The sequence below is a fragment of the Botryllus schlosseri genome, chromosome 11 (assembly GCF_051294905.1).
Source record: "Botryllus schlosseri isolate E-star chromosome 11, Bs_hap1, whole genome shotgun sequence".
Taxonomy (NCBI): Eukaryota; Metazoa; Chordata; class Ascidiacea; order Stolidobranchia; family Styelidae; genus Botryllus; species Botryllus schlosseri.
Window position 1 is genome coordinate 1,088,479 of NC_137246.1, and position 23,883 is coordinate 1,112,361.

The 23,883-nt window shown below is 39.3% G+C and overlaps 2 protein-coding genes across 2 annotated transcripts; one reads left to right on the plus strand and one right to left on the minus strand.

Annotated features, from left to right (window-relative positions):
- Positions 1-25: 25 nt before the first annotated feature.
- LOC145449569 (protein MFI-like) lies at positions 26-10,541 on the minus strand. Its single transcript, XM_080327963.1, has 9 exons — positions 10,230-10,541; positions 8,801-8,933; positions 7,914-8,004; positions 7,404-7,573; positions 5,524-5,670; positions 4,745-4,875; positions 3,854-3,956; positions 2,464-2,709; positions 26-305 (listed from the first exon to the last, which is right to left on the minus strand). Exons 1-9 carry the CDS (start codon positions 10,424-10,426, stop codon positions 75-77), a joined length of 1,449 nt encoding a protein of 482 aa, XP_080184089.1. The 5' UTR covers positions 10,427-10,541; the 3' UTR covers positions 26-74.
- Positions 10,542-20,385: 9,844 nt separating this feature from the next.
- LOC145449580 (uncharacterized) lies at positions 20,386-23,394 on the plus strand. Its single transcript, XM_080327973.1, has 3 exons — positions 20,386-20,527; positions 20,739-20,845; positions 22,334-23,394. Exons 2-3 carry the CDS (start codon positions 20,743-20,745, stop codon positions 22,531-22,533), a joined length of 303 nt encoding a protein of 100 aa, XP_080184099.1. The 5' UTR covers positions 20,386-20,527; positions 20,739-20,742; the 3' UTR covers positions 22,534-23,394.
- Positions 23,395-23,883: the final 489 nt, after the last annotated feature.

Here is a 23,883-nt window from a genome sequence, read left to right on the forward strand (position 1 = left end):
AGCTCTGAACAGGCTTCACACAGTATCACGAAAATGTCGCATACATTTTAAGTGCATATGAGAAACGCAAGCTGTTAAGATTGCGGAACTTGTATCGGTGTATAATTGGGCGTTTGGTCTTTGTTCTCATTATATATCGAGTACGACACAAAGTTAACGTCGTGTTTCGAAGTCGTCTTGGACACTTTTTCCGAAATCATTTCCTCGACTTCAAATTCCGACATGTTGCTGGTGGCAGTTTCTTTCCATCCTTCCAAATAATCGTCGAAATTCAAGGCGGTCGTCCATTGTAGCAACTCATCGACCTAAAACAAATGAAAAAAATGCATTCATGTATAGAATTTAACGCTCACTGCATCATAGGCATAGCTGGTCAGCACTTGTACTCGGGTAAAAGTACAAGTAATACCGTAAATTTATACTCACGTGGGCCTACAAGTAGAAGTAGCAGTTTCGAAGACATGTCAAAATTAATCCAAGCGAATGTGGAAAATCGGAGGTCAAGGCAGTACTCTAGTAAGTAGTTTCAATGAATACAATTGGTCAAAGTAACACCGCAAACTTCTACTCAATTACAAGCAGAAGAAGCGTTTTCCAAGACATGCCAAAACTATTTCCAGTGGAAGCAGATAATGAAAGTCTTAAAAATACTTGAGGTGTCGCATACTCTTGGCATTTAATGGGATGTGGCCGCTAGCAAAATGCACCTTCGCAACGTATGCAAAATTACTAATGGACACTGCAGACAGGCGCGATTTTCGAAATATATTCAGCGGCTACCTTGATGGCGATTTCACACCATTCTTATGATTACTGTATTCTAATTTGGCCGATATTTCAAATATTCTCCAAGGTTTCCAGTGCTTAATTGGACATATTGGTCACGTCAGGATATGATAGGTTTGTACAAAACTGTAATTCATTTCAAATCTTACGACAAGTCAAACATGGTGGTTGAGTCCCTTTGATTTTAGACTGCTTCTACATAGTAATTATTTGCAGTGAAAGGACTTTTTTTGAAATATTGAAGCTGTAGGCCAGTGGTTATCAGCCGTTGTGCCAATCGGACTACTCAGAGGGTGCCGCGAGCAAATGTAGTAAACAAGTCGACATGTAACAAAAATTAGGGAATCCAAATTCTGAATGTGTCGAAATCGGTGGTTCTATTATTTTCACCAGCTCAAGACAGACGATGTACAATGCGACGCAATGACGAGATACAAGAACGTCATAATAGGTGGCACTACAGGCCAAATACTAGACGTGATATCTAATCACCAAGGAGCTCGATTTTGCGGCACTCACTTGTGACCCTCGTGTTTGCATCACACATTATTTTGACCTCACTGGTGCCGGGGAAAATCGTGCACCTGTGTGAATGATGTGGCAAGTTCAAATAGGTACCTGTCATGCGACCACAAAAAATAGAATGCCAGTTCTATATCACATTCAGGATCATTTTGTATTTTTTCGACCATACCTATTTCATTGCACTTGGTGACAATCCTGCGGGTTGCTCAAGACTCCACAGATTTGTGCTGTAGGCCTACTACATGTTCGTATGTTACGACACAACCAATCACGGTGGAAATTAGTATCGCAACTGTAATTCTCATTGACAAATTAACTCTTAGTGGCAGGGTTGTAATGACTCGAGTCAGACTTGATTCGCGACTTTTTGGTGACTCGACTTGACTCGAGTCATTTTCTTAAAAACGTGAAATGACTCGACTCGAGTCAATTTGTCTATTGACTCGACTTGTACTCGAGTCATAGCGCTTGACTTGGACCAAGTCATATGACTCGAGACTGGGTCTACCAAGACAGGCATTTCATTGTAATTTCGAAGAATATTATTATCACTCTATCATCATTTCGTCTAACAGTACCGGTACTCGAAAATACTACCAGAAACTGTTAAAAGTACGGGAAATTAGCATATTATGAATGCGAAACCTTCGACATCACCGTGCATAGTTGCAGAAAGTGGGTTTAACTTGACATTAATTCGGAACTGAACAGTCAACACAATGACTTGGACTCGAGTCAAAACACTATGACTCGGACTTGACACTCTACTCCGTGACTTAGACTCGGTGGTGAATTGAAAATGACTCGACTTGACTCGAGTCAAAACTACAAAAGTGCGATTGACTTGTGACTCGAAACCTTGCGACTTGGTTACAACTAGGGCTGGGCAAATTCGAGTACCTGGGTGATTCGATTCTGAATCATGTATTATGCTTCTAGTTACAACCCTGCTTAGTGGTAAGGAGCGCGTAATTTCAGTATTCGAAAAATCATTACTGACAACTCAATTCCAATCATTAGAATGAATACTAGACTCAGATGTGAGCACTCAAATTAAGGTGCTCAGCCCTACTGACAACACTGTCTCCAAAATAGTACAAGTATTTTGCCACTGATCACCTTTATTATTCAAACCATTGTTACATTGCTCACCTCCCAATCCATGACGCCTTCCGGCCCTTGCGAGTCCACCGTGTTGATCAATCCGTCGGCGGCTTTTTTCACCAAATCGCTCGTTTCCGGGTCCTTCACTTTCACCTGCAGCATTCCCTTCTTGTACATCTTGTGCATCCAAGCGATTTTCTTCTCCCTCCTGCGCTTGTCGAGGTCGGCTTGTCGGACGAGCTTGTCGTGATGGAATTCCACTTTTTTCTGCGAGGTTTCCCACGTGGTCGGGTCCTGCACGCAACAATTCAAATCAGATACACAGCTTTGTATTACGACGTCTCATTCTACAACGTTCCCATTAGAACTATCAATTTTCAAAATCTGCAACTAGAACTAAAACTACTCAGTTTTCAAAATCCGCAACTAGAACTACTCATTTTTTTAAACTCGCAACTAGAACTCGAACTATTCACTTTTTAAAATTTGCAAATAGAATTAGAACTAGAACTACTCAATTTTCAAAACTCGCAATTAAAACTAGAACTATTCAATTTTAAAAATCTTCAATTAGATCTAGAACTATTCACTTTTTAAAATTCGCAACTACAACTGAAATAACAACTTCTCAAAAAAAAACAGTTAGTTGACCGCCAACAAACTAAATGGATAGTTTGTACAAGTCTGGTGCCGTTTGATTGAACGTGTACCAGCAAATACATATTTCCGCGCGTTTGTAATCATATCATATTGCCAGTCAAAGCTAGTAAGTTGCTGCTGCAGGCCTGTTATCGACTGTGAAAATTGCTCCTGTCCCGGGTGGCTCGGCTCTGAAGACTATGTCATATCGAGCCTCCCGTCTACCTTGCATGTCACATTTCACTGTTACATTTGTGTAGTGTTATGTTGATATGTAATGTATACGAATAAGGATTCTCTCTCTCTCTCTCTGCCGACACGAATTTGTCTGTGTTGTTGCTAACGCTGATGTAACTAACAATATCGAACAAAAAATGGAAATGGAACCCTGCAAATTAAAGATTAGTATTGATGGCGTAGTCACTTGATGTTAGGGCAGAGATCATAAAGTTGGACTGATTAAAGAGTGGATTATCTTGATGCGCATAAAGTTGAACAAGTTACATTTTAGTCTCGTGATTTAGCATCTGGACAAACTGTACACGGCGTAAAATTCATACGCAGAAATAGTTCCGATGAAGACTATGACAATCAAACTGATTTTAATTAGAAGTTTAGCATTCTCCCAAATCAGTCAACTTTATGATCTCCACCCTTAGTGTGGCTGAGAAGATCGGGATGCATTTCAAATATTTGATGACTCAAAAATTGACTACTATCCGAGTACCGAGTCATTCCATACAGCATGACAAGTGTGCACCAGTCACATTGAGAAATAGAGCACAAGTTTGAAGCTCACCATGGCGGCGTGGATGAGTCTATCAGAGACGAGTCTCCAGCCGTTATTTTCAAATCTCCTGTACCAACCATCTTTCACGTCCGTATCGGGAAGGGGTTGATTTCTGGAAACGTTCGATGCAAGATTTTGTGATACAATCCTACATTCCATTAATGGACAGAGGTGGTCAAAGTATTTAGCGTTGGTACTCAGGTAGAATCACAAGTAACGCGTTAAATATCTACTCAATTACAAGTGGAAGTAGCAATTTTGATGACATGTCAAAATTCCTGTAGACGCAAATAGAAATGAAGGTATGAAAGTACTCACGTAAGGAGTTTCAAACTGTAGATTTCTCTATTCATATACCTAGTGCCGAGCACAATGGTTCAAGCACTCGAATCTGAATCGAGTATTAATTCTAATGATTCGAGTCGAGTCGCGATATGATTTTTTCAAGTGAAATGATACACTCCTTGCCGCTAAGATTTAATCTATCAACATGAACTATAATTTAGATGCTATATTCCACTGTGGACAACTGTAAACCTCGTTTGGTGGTATCGCATCACACGAAACATGAATTGGAAGTATAAAGATACGCATCATGCGCGCCATGCGTAACGCATGCTACTGGAAATGAAATATCTGTGAACTCTTAATTGGCCCACAGTATTGTCACAAATTGCAATGAAATAGGTGGGGTCAAAAAATGCCGAATGATCTTGAATGTGATGTAGAAGTGTCATTCTATTCTTTGTAGTCACATAAAAGGTACAACTTTCCACATTATTCACACTGTTGTGACCTCAAAATTAGTGATACTCGATTCAGAATCGGGCGACACTGGCCCTTGATTTTGCCATGCCCTATTCAGAAACGACATAAGATTAGAGTGAAATAAATGCGTACTTGGTATGGAGCTGTTTAAAATTAGCTTGCTTGGCGTCTGCTTTTGTGTAATCTTTCGGACTGTTGGCGCACATGTCCACGACCGGTCGATGGGTGTAGATTTTGTAGTAAATGTTCGGGGGAAATTTCTCCTGAAGTAAGACAAGATGCGTTGTTTACTGCTCCGAATTTACAAGGTTCGTTGTAATATTTCTGGGATGATCGGCAGCTTTATAAAGCCGTGTTTTCCAACTGTTTTGAGCCACAAAACACGTTCTGAATTTATATCTATTCCACAAAATTTTTGTAATGATGCTAATCTTGGATGCACAGAACTTCAGTACACAATTGAATAATATAGTCATATTATCATATTCATAGAAACATGCAACTGCCATGAATTCTGCCATTGGCAAAGATGTGATGGATAATGCTGCTTGTGCGAAAAATTTTTCGGTACAACAGATTTCGGGTCATTTAGGGTCATTCGGCTTTTACCAAAATACATCATCTTGGTTTGTGCCAACAGGAGTTCATGCATCATCTGAAATAGTACATTGAGCTTAAGCTATCAGTTCGTCTTGATTATCTGAAATTTTATGCCGGTGACGTCATATTTGTTGATACTATTGTTGATATACAATGTTCTTTTCAATTCTGTACTAGTTGCTGACAATTACCCCTGACAAAAAATATTTGGGTTTATCACGATATGAATATATATATTATTCAATTGTAGCGTATATTGAAGAGTAAAATGAACAACACACCAATGCAACAACAAGCTATTATCAACTTACGCCGGCAAGTCTGAATTTGATATGTGTCCCGGTGGCCGCATCTAAAAGTTTGGCTTCCGTCGGATTGATGCATCGGAGCATTAACGCTGGGTTTCCTTGACGACGGAAGTTGATCAAGTCTCGATAATACCGAAAAACCTGTGTGTCCTGAAAAACACTTGAATTTAGCTCACATCGAAGCTAATTAGTTGGATGACGGTTGGAATGCCAGTTCTATATCACATAAAGATTATTCTGTATTTTATCGGGCATGCCTGTTTCATTGCACCACAATGTCGTGAGTTGATCACAGGGTTCTAACCAAGTCCCAAGGCTCCGAGTCACAAGTCAATCTCATTTTATATTTTTGACTCGAGTCAAGTCGAGTCATTCTCAATTCACCACCGAGTCAAGTCCGAGTCCAAGTCAGCGAACAGAGGGTCGAGTCCAAGTCATGGTATTATGAGTCGAGTTCGAGTCCAAGTCATTGTGTTGACTGCTTAGTTTCCAGTTAAATTCTTGATAAACCCACTTTCTATAACTCTGTTAGTTGATATCGAATGGTTCGCATTTATAATATATACAATTGAATAGTATATTCATATTGAAATAAACCCGAATATAGTATTCAATTGTATATTGAAGTTTTATACCTGCAAGAAGCTCTTCAAATATTTATAATATACTAATTTTCCTCACTTTTAGCAGTTTCTGGTCGCAGTTTCAAGTACCAGTACCAATAGACGTAATCCCAATAGTGTGGTGACTTTACTATTCTTCGAAATTACAATCAAATGTCGGTGTTAGCCGTCTGAGACTCGAGTCATATGACTTGGTTCGAGTCATGCGCAATGACTCGAGTCCAAGCCGAGTCAATACACAGATTGACTCGAGTCATTTCTGTATTTTAAGAAAATGACTCGAGTCAAGTCGAGTCATCATAAAATCGTGACTCAAGTCTGACTCGAGTCATTACAACCCTGGTTGATCACGACTTCACAGATATGTCATTTCCTCTAACGTGCTTTGTACTACATGTTTCTTATGCTGCGGTACGATCAATCCAGGTTTAAAGGCTTCCACAGTGGAAAATAGTATCGTGACTATAATTCTCTCTCGCTAGAATTAATACTCAATTCAGATTCAAGGACACGATTCGTAGTGTAATAAAAGTTAAGATGTGGACCGTAACGAAGCACTTGTACTATTTTTACTAGCGCCACTTACTCAAGTGGTTGCGGTTTCAGACTACTTCCACTTCTACTTGAACGGTTTATTGGAAAAGTATAAGTAACTGTGGGATAAGTTTGCATCACTTTTACGAGATTTTAATAAACCTGTCTGCTGCCTCTACTGGCTACTTGTAGCCTACTTGTAAAAATGTATGAATTTGTGGTGTTACTTCTACTTCTGCACGAGTATGAATTCTGAGTCAGTATTTCTGACTACTTTGACGAACTATACTATCAGACTTGGACAATTAAATAATTCTATAGTACATTGAGCTTAAGCTAGATAATTCTAGTTGTCAAATTAGATTGATTAGATTGAATTCTAATCTAATGTCTCGTTTTCCTGAAAATGCTGCAGGAGAACTGCCTAGTGCGAAAAGAACCAAGCTTGTCGCACAGACATTTTTCATTCTAGTGCTTATTTGGATGAACTCTGATTTGATGTGAACTGAACTCGTTTCGATTTCCAAGTTTTTGTAAATTCAGTAATTCTAATTTAATTTGGAAAAGAATATGTATATGATATTTTAATTATGATCCAATTTGGAAAAAAGGTGTAGCTATAATTCTAGTCAGATACTAGCTTGTAAAAAAACGGCGTAGCTATAATTTTAATTGTAATCTAATTAGGAAAAGCTGACCATTTTCTAGCTGTCTGACTCTGCTTACTATGTGTCTCCTCCAGCATTTCTGAATCATGGCGGCAGCTCGATTTTTCGTTAAAAGTTTCCCTCTGCTTGTAAATATTGGCGATTGCGAGCTGGGGACATGAGTTGAATCGGTGGTCGCGACATTGTCGTCGTCAAGATTTGATGATTTCTCTCCGTTGACGGTGGGTTCTGGTGTGAACGGAAATAAGTATTTCAGAAACAAGATATTTGATACACCCTCATATATTGGGTCTAGTGCAGTGGTAACCTACGGAACACTTACCCGAATCTGCAAGCCTTCAGGAAACCCCACATTTTCACTGAGTCACAAAAACAAAAACCAACCACAATGCGCATGCAATACATTACTATAGATTACTGGTTCACAACATGAACTGAACAGTGTGCATTAACATACCATTATTGTAAGATTTTCACACTGAACGAAAACATAGTGTGTGTCTCGGCCTCCAGGGAACCTCCAAGACCGGTATTTGGTTTAAAGAATATTTTCATATGTCTAACTTACCTTTAGTACTTGTGTCACTACTTGTGGTTATATTCGAATCTTGGGGTATCGTAACCAAGCCTGTGCTTCCTGAGTTGATTTTGTCCATAACCTGAAGTAGATATACGGAGATTGATCAAGTGAAATTGAGCGCGGTATACTGCATTGAATAGACCACTTATCCATGTCAGTCGGCCAGGGTAACGGCACCAGGAAATATGTGCAAGGAATAACAATTTCAGGAACAATTCAATTGTTAAACATTGAAAGACGCAGAATACCTAATTTAACAACCAAAATAGAGCTTGAGGTATGAGATTTATTTTCATGAGAAAGATAATTGTTTTATTTTATAAACCACGAGGCCCTGAAAATTTTTCAAATGTCATACCGGTAACATTATTAACCGCGACAGGAAGACCCTCGTAACTAAAACGACAACGAATGACTTTTAAAAATCCGCAACAAACTAATAACGTACAATTCAAATTAGTGAATTGCAAATCAGCTAAGAAATATTGAACATAGAATTGGCATTTCAAAAAGATGGGGTTTCGAGTTTAAAATGGAAGGTGTTTCGACCCCCAAACCACCCCCCCCCCCCCCATGGCTACCCCACCGTTAGTAGTGATGACTAGCAATGGCTGCAAGAACATCACACAACAGAACACCGGTATCATGATTCAAGCCAAACGACGACACATGATTTCTAGTCACTCAAAATCCGCATCCAGAACTAGAACTAGAAATACTCAAAAGATTGGTACTTTTTGACTGCCAACTAACTAGACTACTTTGCACTTAAGTCTAGAGTGAAAGCTGGTAAGTAGCACAAGTACGTAATAGCCAATGAGTATGTCTGATTACTATTGGTTTCATTCCTGAAACGGGGTGATGCATAACTAAACCTGAATCGATTCTTGCTGTGAGGGCACGCTATCACTCTCTTCAATCTTTGTGGGCAGTGAAGTTTCTGGCTGGACAGCATTATCTTGTTCTACGTTGGAATCGTTCTGCATGAATAACTCTTTCATCTTTACCCTAAAAGAAAACATAGGTGTGACTATGTAGTGTACGGTTCGCCTTGGAAAGTGTCATTGTATCGTTTGGTCGAAACACAACAGCATGATACCCATTTCTTAATTGTAAATGAACTGGTAAATATGGGAGACAGGAGGACGGGGTTTCGATTTCAAAACCCAACCATTCCCGCGTACGCCATTGCACACGACGTACCACCACAACGGTCACTATTCATCACAAATCATAAGTATATGCCGGAGTTGTGTGTGTGTCTTGATCTCCAGGTAACGCCTCAGACTGGCTCTGGCCTCAGGGAACACCGGTTAAGAACCACTGATATACATTCAACAACGACTGTTTACACAGGGTTGAAACGACTTGAGTCGCGATTTTCTGATGACTCGACTCGAGTCATTTTCTCAAAATACGGAAATGACTCGACTCGTATCAATCTGTGTATTGACTCGATTGGACTCGGATCATTGACTCAAGTCTCAGACTGCCAAGATCGACATCGTATTGTAATTTCAAAGAATAGTAAAGAAACACACTGTTAGAATTTTGCCTATTAGGCTAGTACTGGAATTGTTAAAAGTGAGTAAAATTAGTATATTTTAAATGCGAACCATTCGATATCACCAAACAGAGCTATAAAAAGTGGTTTTAACAAGAGTTTAACTCGAAACTGAGCAGTCAATGCAATGACTTGGTCTCGGACTCAAGTCATAATACCATACTCGACCCTCTGCTCGCTGACTTGAACTTGACTCGGTGGCGAATTAAATATGAATCAATTCAAAACTATAAAAGTAAGATTGACTTGTGACTCGGAGCTTTGTGACTTGGTTGCAACCTTGTGTTTACACTACCGGTATGCAAATTTCAATAATAGTAGGCTATCCGGAAGAAGTTTCAAACTTACACCTCTTCATTGGTTTTTAATATTTCAATGTATTATCACTCGTAGTTGACTGTACAATACCACTGGAGCCAGGGCCATTAGCTAAATTGGGTGCACAGAGATTAGAAATACCATATGTAAAGTGTAATTGTGTATGTAGACGTTTAAAAATGGATAAAATTGGCTATAAACCTCCATATTGCCTTGGGGTGTATTTGAAAAAGACACCAAGCATATCCAGACGACGTGGGTTGCTTCATCTTATCAAATTTTGGATTTGCACCAGCCATCAAATTCCGATATTTTGTGAAAATGATTTAATTCAACAATACACAAAACCTAGAATATATAATGGTATTAATTTCCATTATCATGTTTTTAGGGATATAAGAAAAATGGGCAGAAATCATTACCTGCATCTGTAACCTCGCCAACATCGAGAAATTTCAAGTGCAGCGCAGTGGCATCTTTTGTCATGATTTTCATTTGGATTACGAATGGCCGATAAACGATCTTCTTTCCCTGAACGGGCTAACCCAAGGATTGAAATTTCTCTATCTGTTTTAAAACCAGAATGCGATAGAACTTCGGATACTTCGCGATTTTCCATTTCTCGTACATGTACGAAGCAATATAATATTTATATGGTGAAAATTTAGCTTTTCTGGTTATTTTTCAGTCAGCGTCCCGTTTCCATTATCAACCACCCACGACCTTTAGACATGTCGTTACGGATGAGTAGTTGAATAAATATAATAGCAATGTCATGAAAAAGGAAAAAGTGATATACATGAAATCATCCCCATTACACTTTTTTCACATCAGATATTTTAAATTATCATATTACCGGACATCTACTATTCATCACTTTCGTTTTTGCTGTACTTCGGAACGATAAAATGTAATAAAATCTGTAAATGTCGTATGAGTTTCCCAAAATGTCAAGTCCATCAATCATACAGTAGCGTAGCAGCGCTGTAAATTGCTATGATCATACATTTGACGACATACGAATACTTGCTTTGCAGCTTCGCTAACAATCGTAACATTCCGGTTATCTAAATCAAATCATTAGAATGTTTGTAATGCAACATATAGAGATGATTTAGATCGCTTATATTACGTGACGAATGATTGAGGTTGTTTTGTTACGTGGTTTACAGCTGTTGCATCTGTAGAAATTAGTCAGCGGTCGAAATTACCGGACCTGACATATCGACCTCTCATCCCGATATATGCCACTTCAATTTTATGTTATATTATTTTTCATTCAGTGCCTCTTCTTCACATCGCCAGTCCCAGGTGGGTGTCTGATTTCAAATACTACCCAAGACATTTCGAGATCTTACTTTTCGTTGTATCACAATCTTGTGAAATATTGATCTCGTGGAATTATTAATAAAACTGATTATCGGCTTTGATGAATGACATCATGATTATTTAATTTGCCTCGTGCCCGTGACAGCCCAAAATATCTGTGATCGTATCAAAGAAAAACGCATGTCATGATGACATCCAATGTTGTGCGGAGTAACGTAAACATTAAAATACTGGGTCTGGTCTACTTTCCTACCCACAAAGAAAAGTGTTCCCCATGACACCCACTTAACAATGTTCCCCGTGAATATGTCAATGTTCCCCGTGAATATGTACAAATTTAAAGTGTTTCACCATTTCATCACATGTGCTCCCACTAAACTAGATATTAGCCTATATATTTAATATTAATATTATAGAGATATTATATAGATATAGGTAACCAACCTATGGTGAAAATAGTCACGTAATGCACGTTTTTAATTACAGACAATGTAAAGTGGATATTGCACAAGGTCAACGCCAACGTTTCGGTATCCGGCAAAATATCGTATTATTCCTGTATCTGTTGTGGTAATGCTAATACGGACGAGAACGCACGTGGATGTATAATTTGTTGTTTATTGAATAAAAAAATGAATCAACTGTTGGTCTTTTCCACCACCGTACGAGATCTTGCCAGGCTCCGCAATGGCAAACGAGTATGAAACCGGTATGGAATCGGTGTCCTGTGCTCACACTATGTTGTATTTTTTAATTATTCTTTATTACATTACTTTAACTTGGAAAATCATCGCCGCACACCTGACACATCAAGCAAAAAGGCCAGTGATATCTCTGTTCTACTTTAATACCCAGAGTATAAACTACGTTGTAATTTAGCCGGCGGACATTACGGGTCTACTTCTGTACCCACAGAACAAACTACATTCTAATTTAGCCGGCGAACATTACGGGTCTACTTCTGTACCCACAGAACAAACTACATTCTAATTTAGCCGGCGGACATTACGGGTCTACTTCTGTACCCACAGAACAAACTACATTCTAATTTAGCCGGCGAACATTACGGGTCTACTTCTGTACCCACAGAACAAACTACATTCTAATTTAGCCGGCGAACATTACGGGTCTACTTCTGTACCCACAGAACAAACTACATTCTAATTTAGCCGGCGAACATTACGGGTCTACTTCTGTACCCACAGAACAAACTACATTCTAATTTAGCCGGCGAACATTACGGGTCTACTTCTGTACCCACAGAACAAACTACATTCTAATTTAGCCGGCGAACATTACGGGTCTACTTCTGTACCCACAGAACAAACTACATTCTAATTTAGCCGGCGAACATTACGGGTCTACTTCTGTACCCACAGAACAAACTACATTCTAATTTAGCCGGCGGACATTACGGGTCTACTTCTGTACCCACAGAACAAACTACATTCTAATTTAGCCGGCGAACATTACGGGTCTACTTCTGTACCCACAGAACAAACTACATTCTAATTTAGCCGGCGGACATTACGGGTCTACTTCTGTACCCACAGAACAAACTACATTCTAATTTAGCCGGCGGACATTACGGGTCTACTTCTGTACCCACAGAACAAACTACATTCTAATTTAGCCGGCGAACATTACGGGTCTACTTCTGTACCCACAGAACAAACTACATTCTAATTTAGCCGGCGAACATTACGGGTCTACTTCTGTACCCACAGAACAAACTACATTCTAATTTAGCCGGCGAACATTACGGGTCTACTTCTGTACCCACAGAACAAACTACATTCTAATTTAGCCGGCGAACAATACTGGTCTACTTCTGTACCCACAGAACAAACTACATTCTAATTTAGCCGGCGAACATTACGGGTCTACTTCTGTACCCACAGAACAAACTACATTCTAATTTAGCCGGCGAACATTACGGGTCTACTTCTGTACCCACAGAACAAACTACATTCTAATTTAGCCGGCGAACAATACGGGTCTACTTCTGTACCCACAGAACAAACTACATTCTAATTTAGCCGGCGAACAATACTGGTCTACTTCTGTACCCACAGAACAAACTACATTCTAATTTAGCCGGCGAACAATACTGGTCTACTTCTGTACCCACAGAACAAACTACATTCTAATTTAGCCGGCGAACATTACGGGTCTACTTCTGTACCCACAGAACAAACTACATTCTAATTTAGCCGGCGAACAATACGGGTCTACTTCTGTACCCACAGAACAAACTACATTCTAATTTAGCCGGCGAACATTACGGGTCTACTTCTGTACCCACAGAACAAACTACATTCTAATTTAGCCGGCGAACAATACTGGTCTACTTCTGTACCCACAGAACAAACTACATTCTAATTTAGCCGGCGAACATTACGGGTCTACTTCTGTACCCACAGAACAAACTACATTCTAATTTAGCCGGCGAACAATACGGGTCTACTTCTGTACCCACAGAACAAACTACATTCTAATTTAGCCGGCGAACATTACGGGTCTACTTCTGTACCCACAGAACAAACTACATTCTAATTTAGCCGGCGGACATTATACTGGTCTACTTCTGTACCCAGAGTACAAACTACATTCTTATATAGCCGGCGAACATAACTGGTCTACTTCTGTACCCAGAGTATACTACGATATGATTTAGCCTTCGGACATTATACTGGTCTACTTCTGTACCCAGAGTATACTACGATATGATTTAGCCTTCGGACATTATACTGGTCTACTTCTGTACCCAGAGTATAAACTACGTCCGAATTTACCCCTGAACTATACGCTATAATTTTGCCAGGAATATTACTGGTGACCTGCGATTGGACCACTTTTGACCTAAAAGTTCAGCTCGGTTCAATTTTTTCTTCAAGCGACTCTCGGCGGATTAGCACAACTCCATATAAGGACATTTGAACTGCGATCAAAATCATTACTATGTCGGAAGTACAAACGGTCGACCACTGCTGACCTACAAGTTCAGCTCGGTTCAACTCTATCCTCTTGCTTCTCTCGATGGAATAGCACAACTCCTTATAAGGGCATTTCAATTGCGAGTATACTTGTGTGTCCAAAGCATGGCATAGTATGGTATGGAATGGCATGGTGTCGCAATATACTGAGTTCATGATCCACAGTAGGCGTTCGCCAAAATGGTGCACGCGATATCAGAAACTGTCAAAAAGTAGTCAACACCTCGTTCATCCGGACAAGTTATATGTGGAAGCTACGGAGACTTTTAAACGGACTTCAATTTAACATCTCTTGGCAGTATAATACTAATTCAATTGACCCCTTTGGTATAAAACTTGATATACGAATAAACTGTGGTGGATTTCTGTAACGTATCAAAAAGCAATATGGCTAAATTCGTGAGAAGTTGCATATTTTGTGCTTATCTTGTAGTGCTCTAGTTCTTAAATTATAGACACAATCATCAGTCTATGAATTATCGCTGTTACATACTAAAACAAATGCAGATCAACATTCCGCGCGAGGGCTATTGCAAAATTCATGGCAACGTCCCGTTATTTCGGAAAATTTCAGTGGAGAAAACCCAGCCCGAGCTATTGACCCCTGTGGCTGAATTCGTGATATCATGTCGTAGAATCCTTCAATTCTTTTTCCGTATATAGCCGAGGTTGAATTTCATTGCAAATGTACTTATACCGGTATTGGGATCAAGTCACTACCTTCGAGTCACGAGTCATTGCACATTTTGACTCGATTCAAGTCAAGTCAATCGATTTTGGAAGGTGACTCGAGTCAAGTCACACTGTTGACCTATGGGTTCAGCACGGTTCAAATTAAAACTTCAAGCGACTCTCGGCGGATTACTGGAACTCCATATTTGGTCAGATCGCAGTCTTCTATGGATTGTCAAGGTGACGGCATAATCGTGACCAGACCCAGACCATTGATAGAGATGGCGAGTGCGTCACAGAGGTGATAAAAGTTTTTCTGCATATAAGATCGCTGCTGACGATATGTAATCATTGCGATTATTATCGATGCGATGGCTAATTTGGTTGGAGTTACTTTACCTCATCTCGTGGAGATGGGTGCTCTGTTGAGCGACGCTGCAGCGATTGCTTTTTTCAGGGAGCACGGATTGCTTTCCAGCAATCGGTTGTGCTCTCATTGTAATGTGGCTATGGTGGAAAAAAAGAGGAAGTGCTTGGATAAAGTAGCTTGGCGTTGTCCGGTATGAAATAATATACTCCTAATACCAACATTATTAGAAAATAATTTTGGAGCATGTTTTGTCCTTTGCAGGTGCGGGCATGCCGGCGATGGTCTAATATCCGATTGGGGTCCTTTTTTGAAGGGTAAAGTAAAACAGCAATGGATCTTCGGTGGTGTGGACCTAACAACTGGGTTTGTACATAGAATTTGAATATAACAAATGAGGTCGTACAAACTTTAATCATCTATACTTGCTTGCAGGCAATGTTTCATGCGGTTTGTTGACCGCCGTAACGCCTCCACCCTGCTCCCTCTTATCCTGAGGTATATTGCTCCGGGGACAGAAATCTGGTCTGATGAGTGGGCGGCGTATAACCGTATAACTGGGCTGGGATACAGACATCGAACAGTATGTCACTTTCGCAGGTTTATCACTCCCCAAGGGGTGCATACCAATAATATTGAGAGTTTATGGCGTGACTGTAAACGTAAATTTAATCGAATGAACGGTTGCAAGAGAACGTTCATTGCGTCGTATATTGATGAGTGGATGCGGCGTCGTACAAGGTCACTGCGTGATTACCTTGCCGACATCGTCAGTGCCATTTCCGCTGACCCACGATATCAAGTGTAACTCACTTGGTAATGCTCATTGTGAGCTATATCAATCGCCTTGCCGTACTTCAAGGCTACATTATTGCTCGCCTGAGCTGTGGGTACAGAAGTAGACCATATGTCTGCCGGCTAAATTAGAATGTAGTTTGTACTCTGGGTACAGAAGTAGACCAGTATAATGTCCGAAGGCTAAATCATATCGTAGTATACTCTGGGTACAGAAGTAGACCAGTAATGTCCGCCGGCTAAATTAGAATGTAGTTTGTTCTGTGGGTACAGAAGTAGACCCGTAATGTTCGCCGGCTAAATTAGAATGTAGTTTGTTCTGTGGGTACAGAAGTAGACCCGTAATGTTCGCCGGCTAAATTAGAATGTAGTTTTGTACTCTGGGTACAGAAGTAGACCGGAAATGTATTACAGCGTAATATTGTACCGTAGGCATAGAAGTAGACCATCATTGTTCGACGCTATTATAGCGTCATATTGTACCGTGGGTATAGAAGTAGACAAGTATAATGTCCGAAGGCTAAATTAGAATGTAGTTTGTTCTGTGGGTACAGAAGTAGACAAGTATAATGTCCGAAGGCTAAATTAGAATGTAGTTTGTTCTGTGGGTACAGAAGTAGACAAGTATAATGTCCGAAGGCTAAATTAGAATGTAGTTTGTTCTGTGGGTACAGAAGTAGACCAGTATAATGTCCGAAGCCTAAATCATATCGTAGTATACTCTGGGTACAGAAGTAGACCAGTAATGTCCGCCGGCTAAATTAGAATGTAGTTTGTTCTGTGGGTACAGAAGTAGACAAGTATAATGTCCGAAGGCTAAATTAGAATGTAGTTTGTTCTGTGGGTACAGAAGTAGACAAGTATAATGTCCGAAGGCTAAATTAGAATGTAGTTTGTTCTGTGGGTACAGAAGTAGACAAGTATAATGTCCGAAGGCTAAATTAGAATGTAGTTTGTTCTGTGGGTACAGAAGTAGACAAGTATAATGTCCGAAGGCTAAATTAGAATGTAGTTTGTTCTGTGGGTACAGAAGTAGACCAGTATAATGTCCGAAGGCTAAATCATATCGTAGTATACTCTGGGTACAGAAGTAGACCAGTAATGTCCGCCGGCTAAATTAGAATGTAGTTTGTTCTGTGGGTACAGAAGTAGACAAGTATAATGTCCGAAGGCTAAATTAGAATGTAGTTTGTTCTGTGGGTATAGAAGTAGACCCGTAATGTTCGCCGGCTAAATTAGAATGTAGTTTGTTCTGTGGGTACAGAAGTAGACCCGTAATGTTCGCCGGCTAAATTAGAATGTAGTTTGTTCTGTGGGTACAGAAGTAGACAAGTATAATGTCCGAAGGCTAAATTAGAATGTAGTTTGTTCTGTGGGTATAGAAGTAGACCCGTAATGTTCGCCGGCTAAATTAGAATGTAGTTTGTTCTGTGGGTACAGAAGTAGACCCGTAATGTTCGCCGGCTAAATTAGAATGTAGTTTGTTCTGTGGGTACAGAAGTAGACAAGTATAATGTCCGAAGGCTAAATTAGAATGTAGTTTGTTCTGTGGGTATAGAAGTAGACCCGTAATGTTCGCCGGCTAAATTAGAATGTAGTTTGTTCTGTGGGTACAGAAGTAGACCCGTAATGTTCGCCGGCTAAATTAAAATGTAGTTTGTTCTGTGGGTACAGAAGTAGACCAGTAATGTCCGCCGGCTAAATTAGAATGTAGTTTTGTACTCTGGGTACAGAAGTAGACCGGAAATGTATTACAGCGTAATATTGTACCGTAGGCATAGAAGTAGACCATCATTGTTCGACGCTATTATAGCGTCATATTGTACCGTGGGTATAGAAGTAGACAAGTATAATGTCCGAAGGCTAAATTAGAATGTAGTTTGTTCTGTGGGTACAGAAGTAGACCCGTAATGTTCGCCGGCTAAATTAGAATGTAGTTTGTTCTGTGGGTACAGAAATAGACAAGTAATGTTTGCCGGCTAAATTAGAATAGTTATACTCTGGGTACAGAAGTAGACAAGTAATGTTTGCCGGCTAAATTAGAATAGTTATACTCTGGGTACAGAAGTAGACAAGTAATGTTTGCCGGCTAAATTAGAATAGTTATACTCTTGGTACAGAAGTAGACAAGTAATGTTTGCCGGCTAAATTAGAATAGTTATACTCTGGGTACAGAAGTAGACCAGTAATGTCCGCCGGCTAAATTAGAATGTAGTTTGTTCTGTGGGTACAGAAGTAGACCCGTAATGTTCGCCGGCTAAATTAGAATGTAGTTTGTTCTGTGGGTACAGAAGTAGACAAGTATAATGTCCGAAGGCTAAATTAGAATGTAGTTTGTTCTGTGGGTATAGAAGTAGACCCGTAATGTTCGCCGGCTAAATTAGAATGTAGTTTGTTCTGTGGGTACAGAAGTAGACCCGTAATGTTCGCCGGCTAAATTAGAATGTAGTTTGTTCTGTGGGTACAGAAGTAGACAAGTATAATGTCCGAAGGCTAAATTAGAATGTAGTTTGTTCTGTGGGTATAGAAGTAGACCCGTAATGTTCGCCGGCTAAATTAGAATGTAGTTTGTTCTGTGGGTACAGAAGTAGACCCGTAATGTTCGCCGGCTAAATTAAAATGTAGTTTGTTCTGTGGGTACAGAAGTAGACCAGTAATGTCCGCCGGCTAAATTAGAATGTAGTTTTGTACTCTGGGTACAGAAGTAGACCGGAAATGTATTACAGCGTAATATTGTACCGTAGGCATAGAAGTAGACCATCATTGTTCGACGCTATTATAGCGTCATATTGTACCGTGGGTATAGAAGTAGACAAGTATAATGTCCGAAGGCTAAATTAGAATGTAGTTTGTTCTGTGGGTACAGAAGTAGACCCGTAATGTTCGCCGGCTAAATTAGAATGTAGTTTGTTCTGTGGGTACAGAAATAGACAAGTAATGTTTGCCGGCTAAATTAGAATAGTTATACTCTGGGTACAGAAGTAGACAAGTAATGTTTGCCGGCTAAATTAGAATAGTTATACTCTGGGTACAGAAGTAGACAAGTAATGTTTGCCGGCTAAATTAGAATAGTTATACTCTTGGTACAGAAGTAGACAAGTAATGTTTGCCGGCTAAATTAGAATAGTTATACTCTGGGTACAGAAGTAGACCAGTAATGTCCGCCGGCTAAATTAGAATGTAGTTTGTTCTGTGGGTACAGAAGTAGACCCGTAATGTTCGCCGGCTAAATTAGAATGTAGTTTGTTCTGTGGGTACAGAAGTAGACCCGTAATGTCCGCCGGCTAAATTAGAATGTAGTTTGTTCTGTGGGTACAGAAATAGACAAGTAATGTTTGCCGGCTAAATTAGAATAGTTATACTCTGGGTACAGAAGTAGACAAGTAATGTTTGCCGGCTAAATTAGAATAGTTATACTCTGGGTACAGAAGTAGACAAGTAATGTTTGCCGGCTAAATTAGAATAGTTATACTCTGGGTACAGAAGTAGACAAGTAATGTTTGCCGGCTAAATTAGAATAGTTATACTCTGGGTACAGAAGTAGACAAGTAATGTTTGCCGGCTAAATTAGAATAGTTATACTCTGGGTACAGAAGTAGACCAGTAATGTCCGCCGGCTAAATTAGAATGTAGTTTGTTCTGTGGGTACAGAAGTAGACCCGTAATGTTCGCCGGCTAAATTAGAATGTAGTTTGTTCTGTGGGTACAGAAGTAGACCCGTAATGTTCGCCGGCTAAATTAGAATGTAGTTTGTTCTGTGGGTACAGAAGTAGACCCGTAATGTCCGCCGGCTAAATTACAACGTAGTTTATACTCTGGGTATTAAAGTAGAACAGAGATATCACTGGCCTTTTTGCTTGATGTGTCAGGTGTGCGGCGATGATTTTCCGAGTTAAAGTAATGTAATAAAGAATAATTAAAAAATACAACATAGTGTGAGCACAGGACACCGATTCCATACCGGTTTCATTCTCGTTTGCCATTGCGGAGCCTGGCAAGATCTCGTACGGTGGTGGAAAAGACCAACAGTTGATTCATTTTTTTATTCAATAAACAACAAATTATGCATCCACGTGCGTTCTCGTCCGTATTAGCATTACCACAACAGATACAGGAATAATACGATATTTTGCCGGATACCGAAACGTTGGCGTTGACCTTGTGCAATATCCACTTTACATTGTCTGTAATTAAAAACGTGCATTACGTGACTATTTTCACCATAGGTTGGTTACCTATATCTATATAATATCTCTATAATATTAATATTAAATATATAGGCTAATATCTAGTTTAGTGGGAGCACATGTGATGAAATGGTGAAACACTTTAAATTTGTACATATTCACGGGGAACATTGACATATTCACGGGGAACATTGTTAAGTGGGTGTCGTGGGGAACACTTTTCTTTGTGGGTAGGAAAGTAGACCAGACCCAAAATACTGTATTATAGTTTGGTATATTATATAGCAGTGCTGTAGAAACGCTATTATTTAGGTCGAATAGCTTCAGGCAAGCAGTCAGAAATTTTCCGGTAGTAAAAGTCTTTAAATTTTGAGGTGAGTAACAATTTTTATAGCATCGCCAGCGGTCTAGTCGTATAGGCAGTGGTTATATATACCGTATATATATGCCTATAGAGCAATGTGAATGGCATAAAGACGTTGATGCGATGGTAATGCCATCTGGATGGTAAAGCTGTCATTGTTATAATAATAAATTATTCGTAATGGGGACGATCATTTCGACTACTGGGGTTTTGTTTGGCAGCGGAATGGCAAAGCAGTTGGTGGATAAAGAAATTGCGGAAAATGCCGTGATGGTATTTTCGAAATCATATTGTCCGTATTGCACCATGGCTAAAAAGTCTCTGAAAGGTGAGCCAAAGTTATAGGCCTACTAGTTTAATGGTGGTATGGTATAGCGTATAGTGTAGCCATGTTGCAATTACTATATTGCTTGATCAGATTATTAGATATCTTAATTCTTAATCATGTTTGACATTACACATCGTAAATTGTTAGACTATGTGTAAATTAAATAGTAAATGCAATTCACAAGTTTTTTGTCCGTGCAGTGATATATACCTGTCACAAATGCTAGCTGTAATTTTACTCCTACAACCCGTGTCCCGGCATGTAATGTTCTCTGTCATTTATTTGAAAGTAACATGAATAAATTGATTACTAGAAAATTAATAGAACTCCAATCTCATTTTTGTGGTCATTAACTTTTTGGATTAGTGATAAGTTGAGTATGTAGTGATAGGCTACACTTGTACTCAGCAGTCGGTCCTTGTACGACTGTGTCAAATAGCATAATATTTGGAAAGATTATTATGTTCCTAATGATCCAGCTGGATACAATGCATTGCCTGTGCAGTTGGAAAACACTATTTGTATAATTTGTATGCAAATACACCTAGAGCGTGTTATTATCTTGATATTTTACTATGAAAAGTTGTTTTCTGATAATTTGACTGAATCATAGAATGAACCTTATGCTGTATCAGTCTTAATCTTAATCTTTATCACATATCCTGAGCTGGTCAAATATAGTGAGTGTCAACTCGCGTAGAAGTATAATGCAGAAAATCTCTAGTCAATTAGAAGTAGTAGTCTCGACTACGGAAACATTTGAAAACTACTTCGAGTGGAAGATGAAACCTCTGAAAAGTATGCAGTTTAAAAAGGGTGGCTACTTCGAAAATCGCAAATTGCATCTTTGCAACTAACGCAAAATGCCGATTGCAGTACATATACAGGCACAATTTTCGGAAAATATGTTCATTTATTGTTAGACATGTCTATTTCGCCCAGTTATGCAATCAAATCCCAAACTAATTTCTACTTTTCAAAATCTAAATGGTTTAAGTAGCTTGGCCTTTAAGCTACTCGAGTAAGGGGTGCATGGAGGCAAAACCTACTTGAGTACTTTGTTACTGACCACCTCTGCATGGATCATATGCCTAATATAAAAGTTGGACAAATGGACAATGTCCAGCGTTTCCAAATAAAATTGAAATTTTGAATTTGTAAAAACTCCGAAATTTAGTCAAATTTCGAATTAGAAAGAAATCCAACAAAATTCATTTGAGTTTATGCCAAATCAGAGATCATTCCGACATGTGAAAATAGCAAATGTCTGTACACCAAGCTTGTATCATTTTCTACGATACAGTTCACCTGTATGATTTTTAGGAAGACCAGAAATTAGGTTACATTTAAAATGGGACTATAGAAACATTCACAAATAAGATTAGATTATGATATAAATTAGATTCTAGACAACTAGAATTATCTACTAGTCTAAGTCTCCTACTGTATTGTCTGTATGTGCCTTAACATGATACGTCTGATGCACAGAGATTGCTGCGGAATTCAAAGTTATGGAACTGGACAAAAGATCGGACGGGAGCGCCATTCAGCAGTACCTGAGCCAGCTAACCGGCGGAAGCACCGTTCCGAGGGTGTTTGTTCATGGAAAATGTATCGGTGGAGGCACTGAAACCAAACAGCTGCAGCAGTCTGGAAAGCTGATTAAACTAATCAGACAAGAGGCGTAAACGGACATGTATTGATGTGCTTAGTGACAATCAGACTTGTACAAACCTACAATCCAGTAGTTAGTTGACGGTCAACTAGGGTTACCATACGTCCTCCTTTTTCAAGAAATCGAAAATGCCCTCCAAAGATGCCCCAATAACCTCCTTTTTGGCAATTCGTCCTACTTTATAGCTCTAACAGCCGAGCGATTGTACAGGCACAACTAAGGTAAACCAGGGGGTCTAAACCCCTCCCATTTCAAACTAGAAACCCTGTCCTTTTGAAATGCCGATTTCCGAAATTTCTTAGCTCAATTGCAATTCAGTAATTCGTACTATCAGTTGTGGTTTAGTTAGTTGCGGATTTACACAGGTCGTTTAGTCCTAGTTGCACGTTTTCAATATCCAAAAATCCGGTAGTTTTACAAGTCTGGTCTCAATTACGTGAGTTGGTAACTAGTATCCTCACAACACAATCCCATTCCGTCAGTAACACTCCCAGCCTGCATATCTGTGTTTCAGTCTAGTACTTCACACGCACCCTAGCTATCATTGTCAACGGTGCTGATTTTGTAATCATTATTTAGTTGCATATCAATCAGAATTTGTTCCATCGCATATAGGGTAAGATGTCTTGCGCAATTTTGCTAATGGCAGACCAATCGATATCATCTTTCTTTGGGTAACAACTCCACGAGTGCGACTGCCACATGGTTGCGATCTTGAATATCCTGCCTGTTTTGTATTGCGAGACTACGTATGCATTGATGTACCTGATTTTTATTATCTCTGTTAGACTTGTGTTTGTACTCAGTACATGGATCGATACGCATTATTTTGTGACATTAATAATCAATTTGAATAAAAGCTATGACTTCAAAACTGTGCTTGATTTCTATGTAAGATGCTGAATTATAGCTTAAGTGTCAATGATGCTGTGTAAAGACAGTAACACTTAGGCATGATGAGGAGCAAGAATTTTAATAACATGTTATTGATGTATATATGAAACCAGAGTTGAGTGTATCAATTATTTCTTTACTGAGCACTCCATTTTATGACACTATCCTATCTACTTCAGAACTTTTGAAGTTGAAAGTACTTGATTTCTAGATTTACGTCTTCTAGATCAGTGGTTCTCAGACTATTACTGACAGGCCCCCCATACGATAGTGAAAAATTAAACCCTCCCCCCGTATCGTCATATCACAAAATGATAAGAGCAACCAGTATTCAACGAATCCCAACAGATAGTTTGATGGCATGGAAGGCTCAAATTTGTCACCCTTTCAACCTGTAGAAGCATGGCTACTAGATAAGGAAATTTTGGATTTGGAGTTATTAAATATAAATCAAGTTTCACTCGCTATT

Excerpts from the sequence above, each read along its gene's own strand:
- LOC145449569 (XM_080327963.1), bottom strand. The coding sequence starts at position 10,426 with ATGGAAAATCGCGAAGTATCCGAAGTTCTATCGCATTCTGGTTTTAAA. Across the intron at positions 7,574-7,913 it reads TAGTGACACAAGTACTAAAG|AACCCACCGTCAACGGAGAG; the intron begins GTAAGTTAGACA and ends CGTTCACACCAG. Across the intron at positions 306-2,463 it reads AAGGCGTCATGGATTGGGAG|GTCGATGAGTTGCTACAATG; the intron begins GTGAGCAATGTA and ends CATTTGTTTTAG.
- LOC145449580 (XM_080327973.1), top strand. The coding sequence starts at position 20,743 with ATGGCAAAGCAGTTGGTGGATAAAGAAATTGCGGAAAATGCCGTGATG. Across the intron at positions 20,846-22,333 it reads GGCTAAAAAGTCTCTGAAAG|AGATTGCTGCGGAATTCAAA; the intron begins GTGAGCCAAAGT and ends TCTGATGCACAG.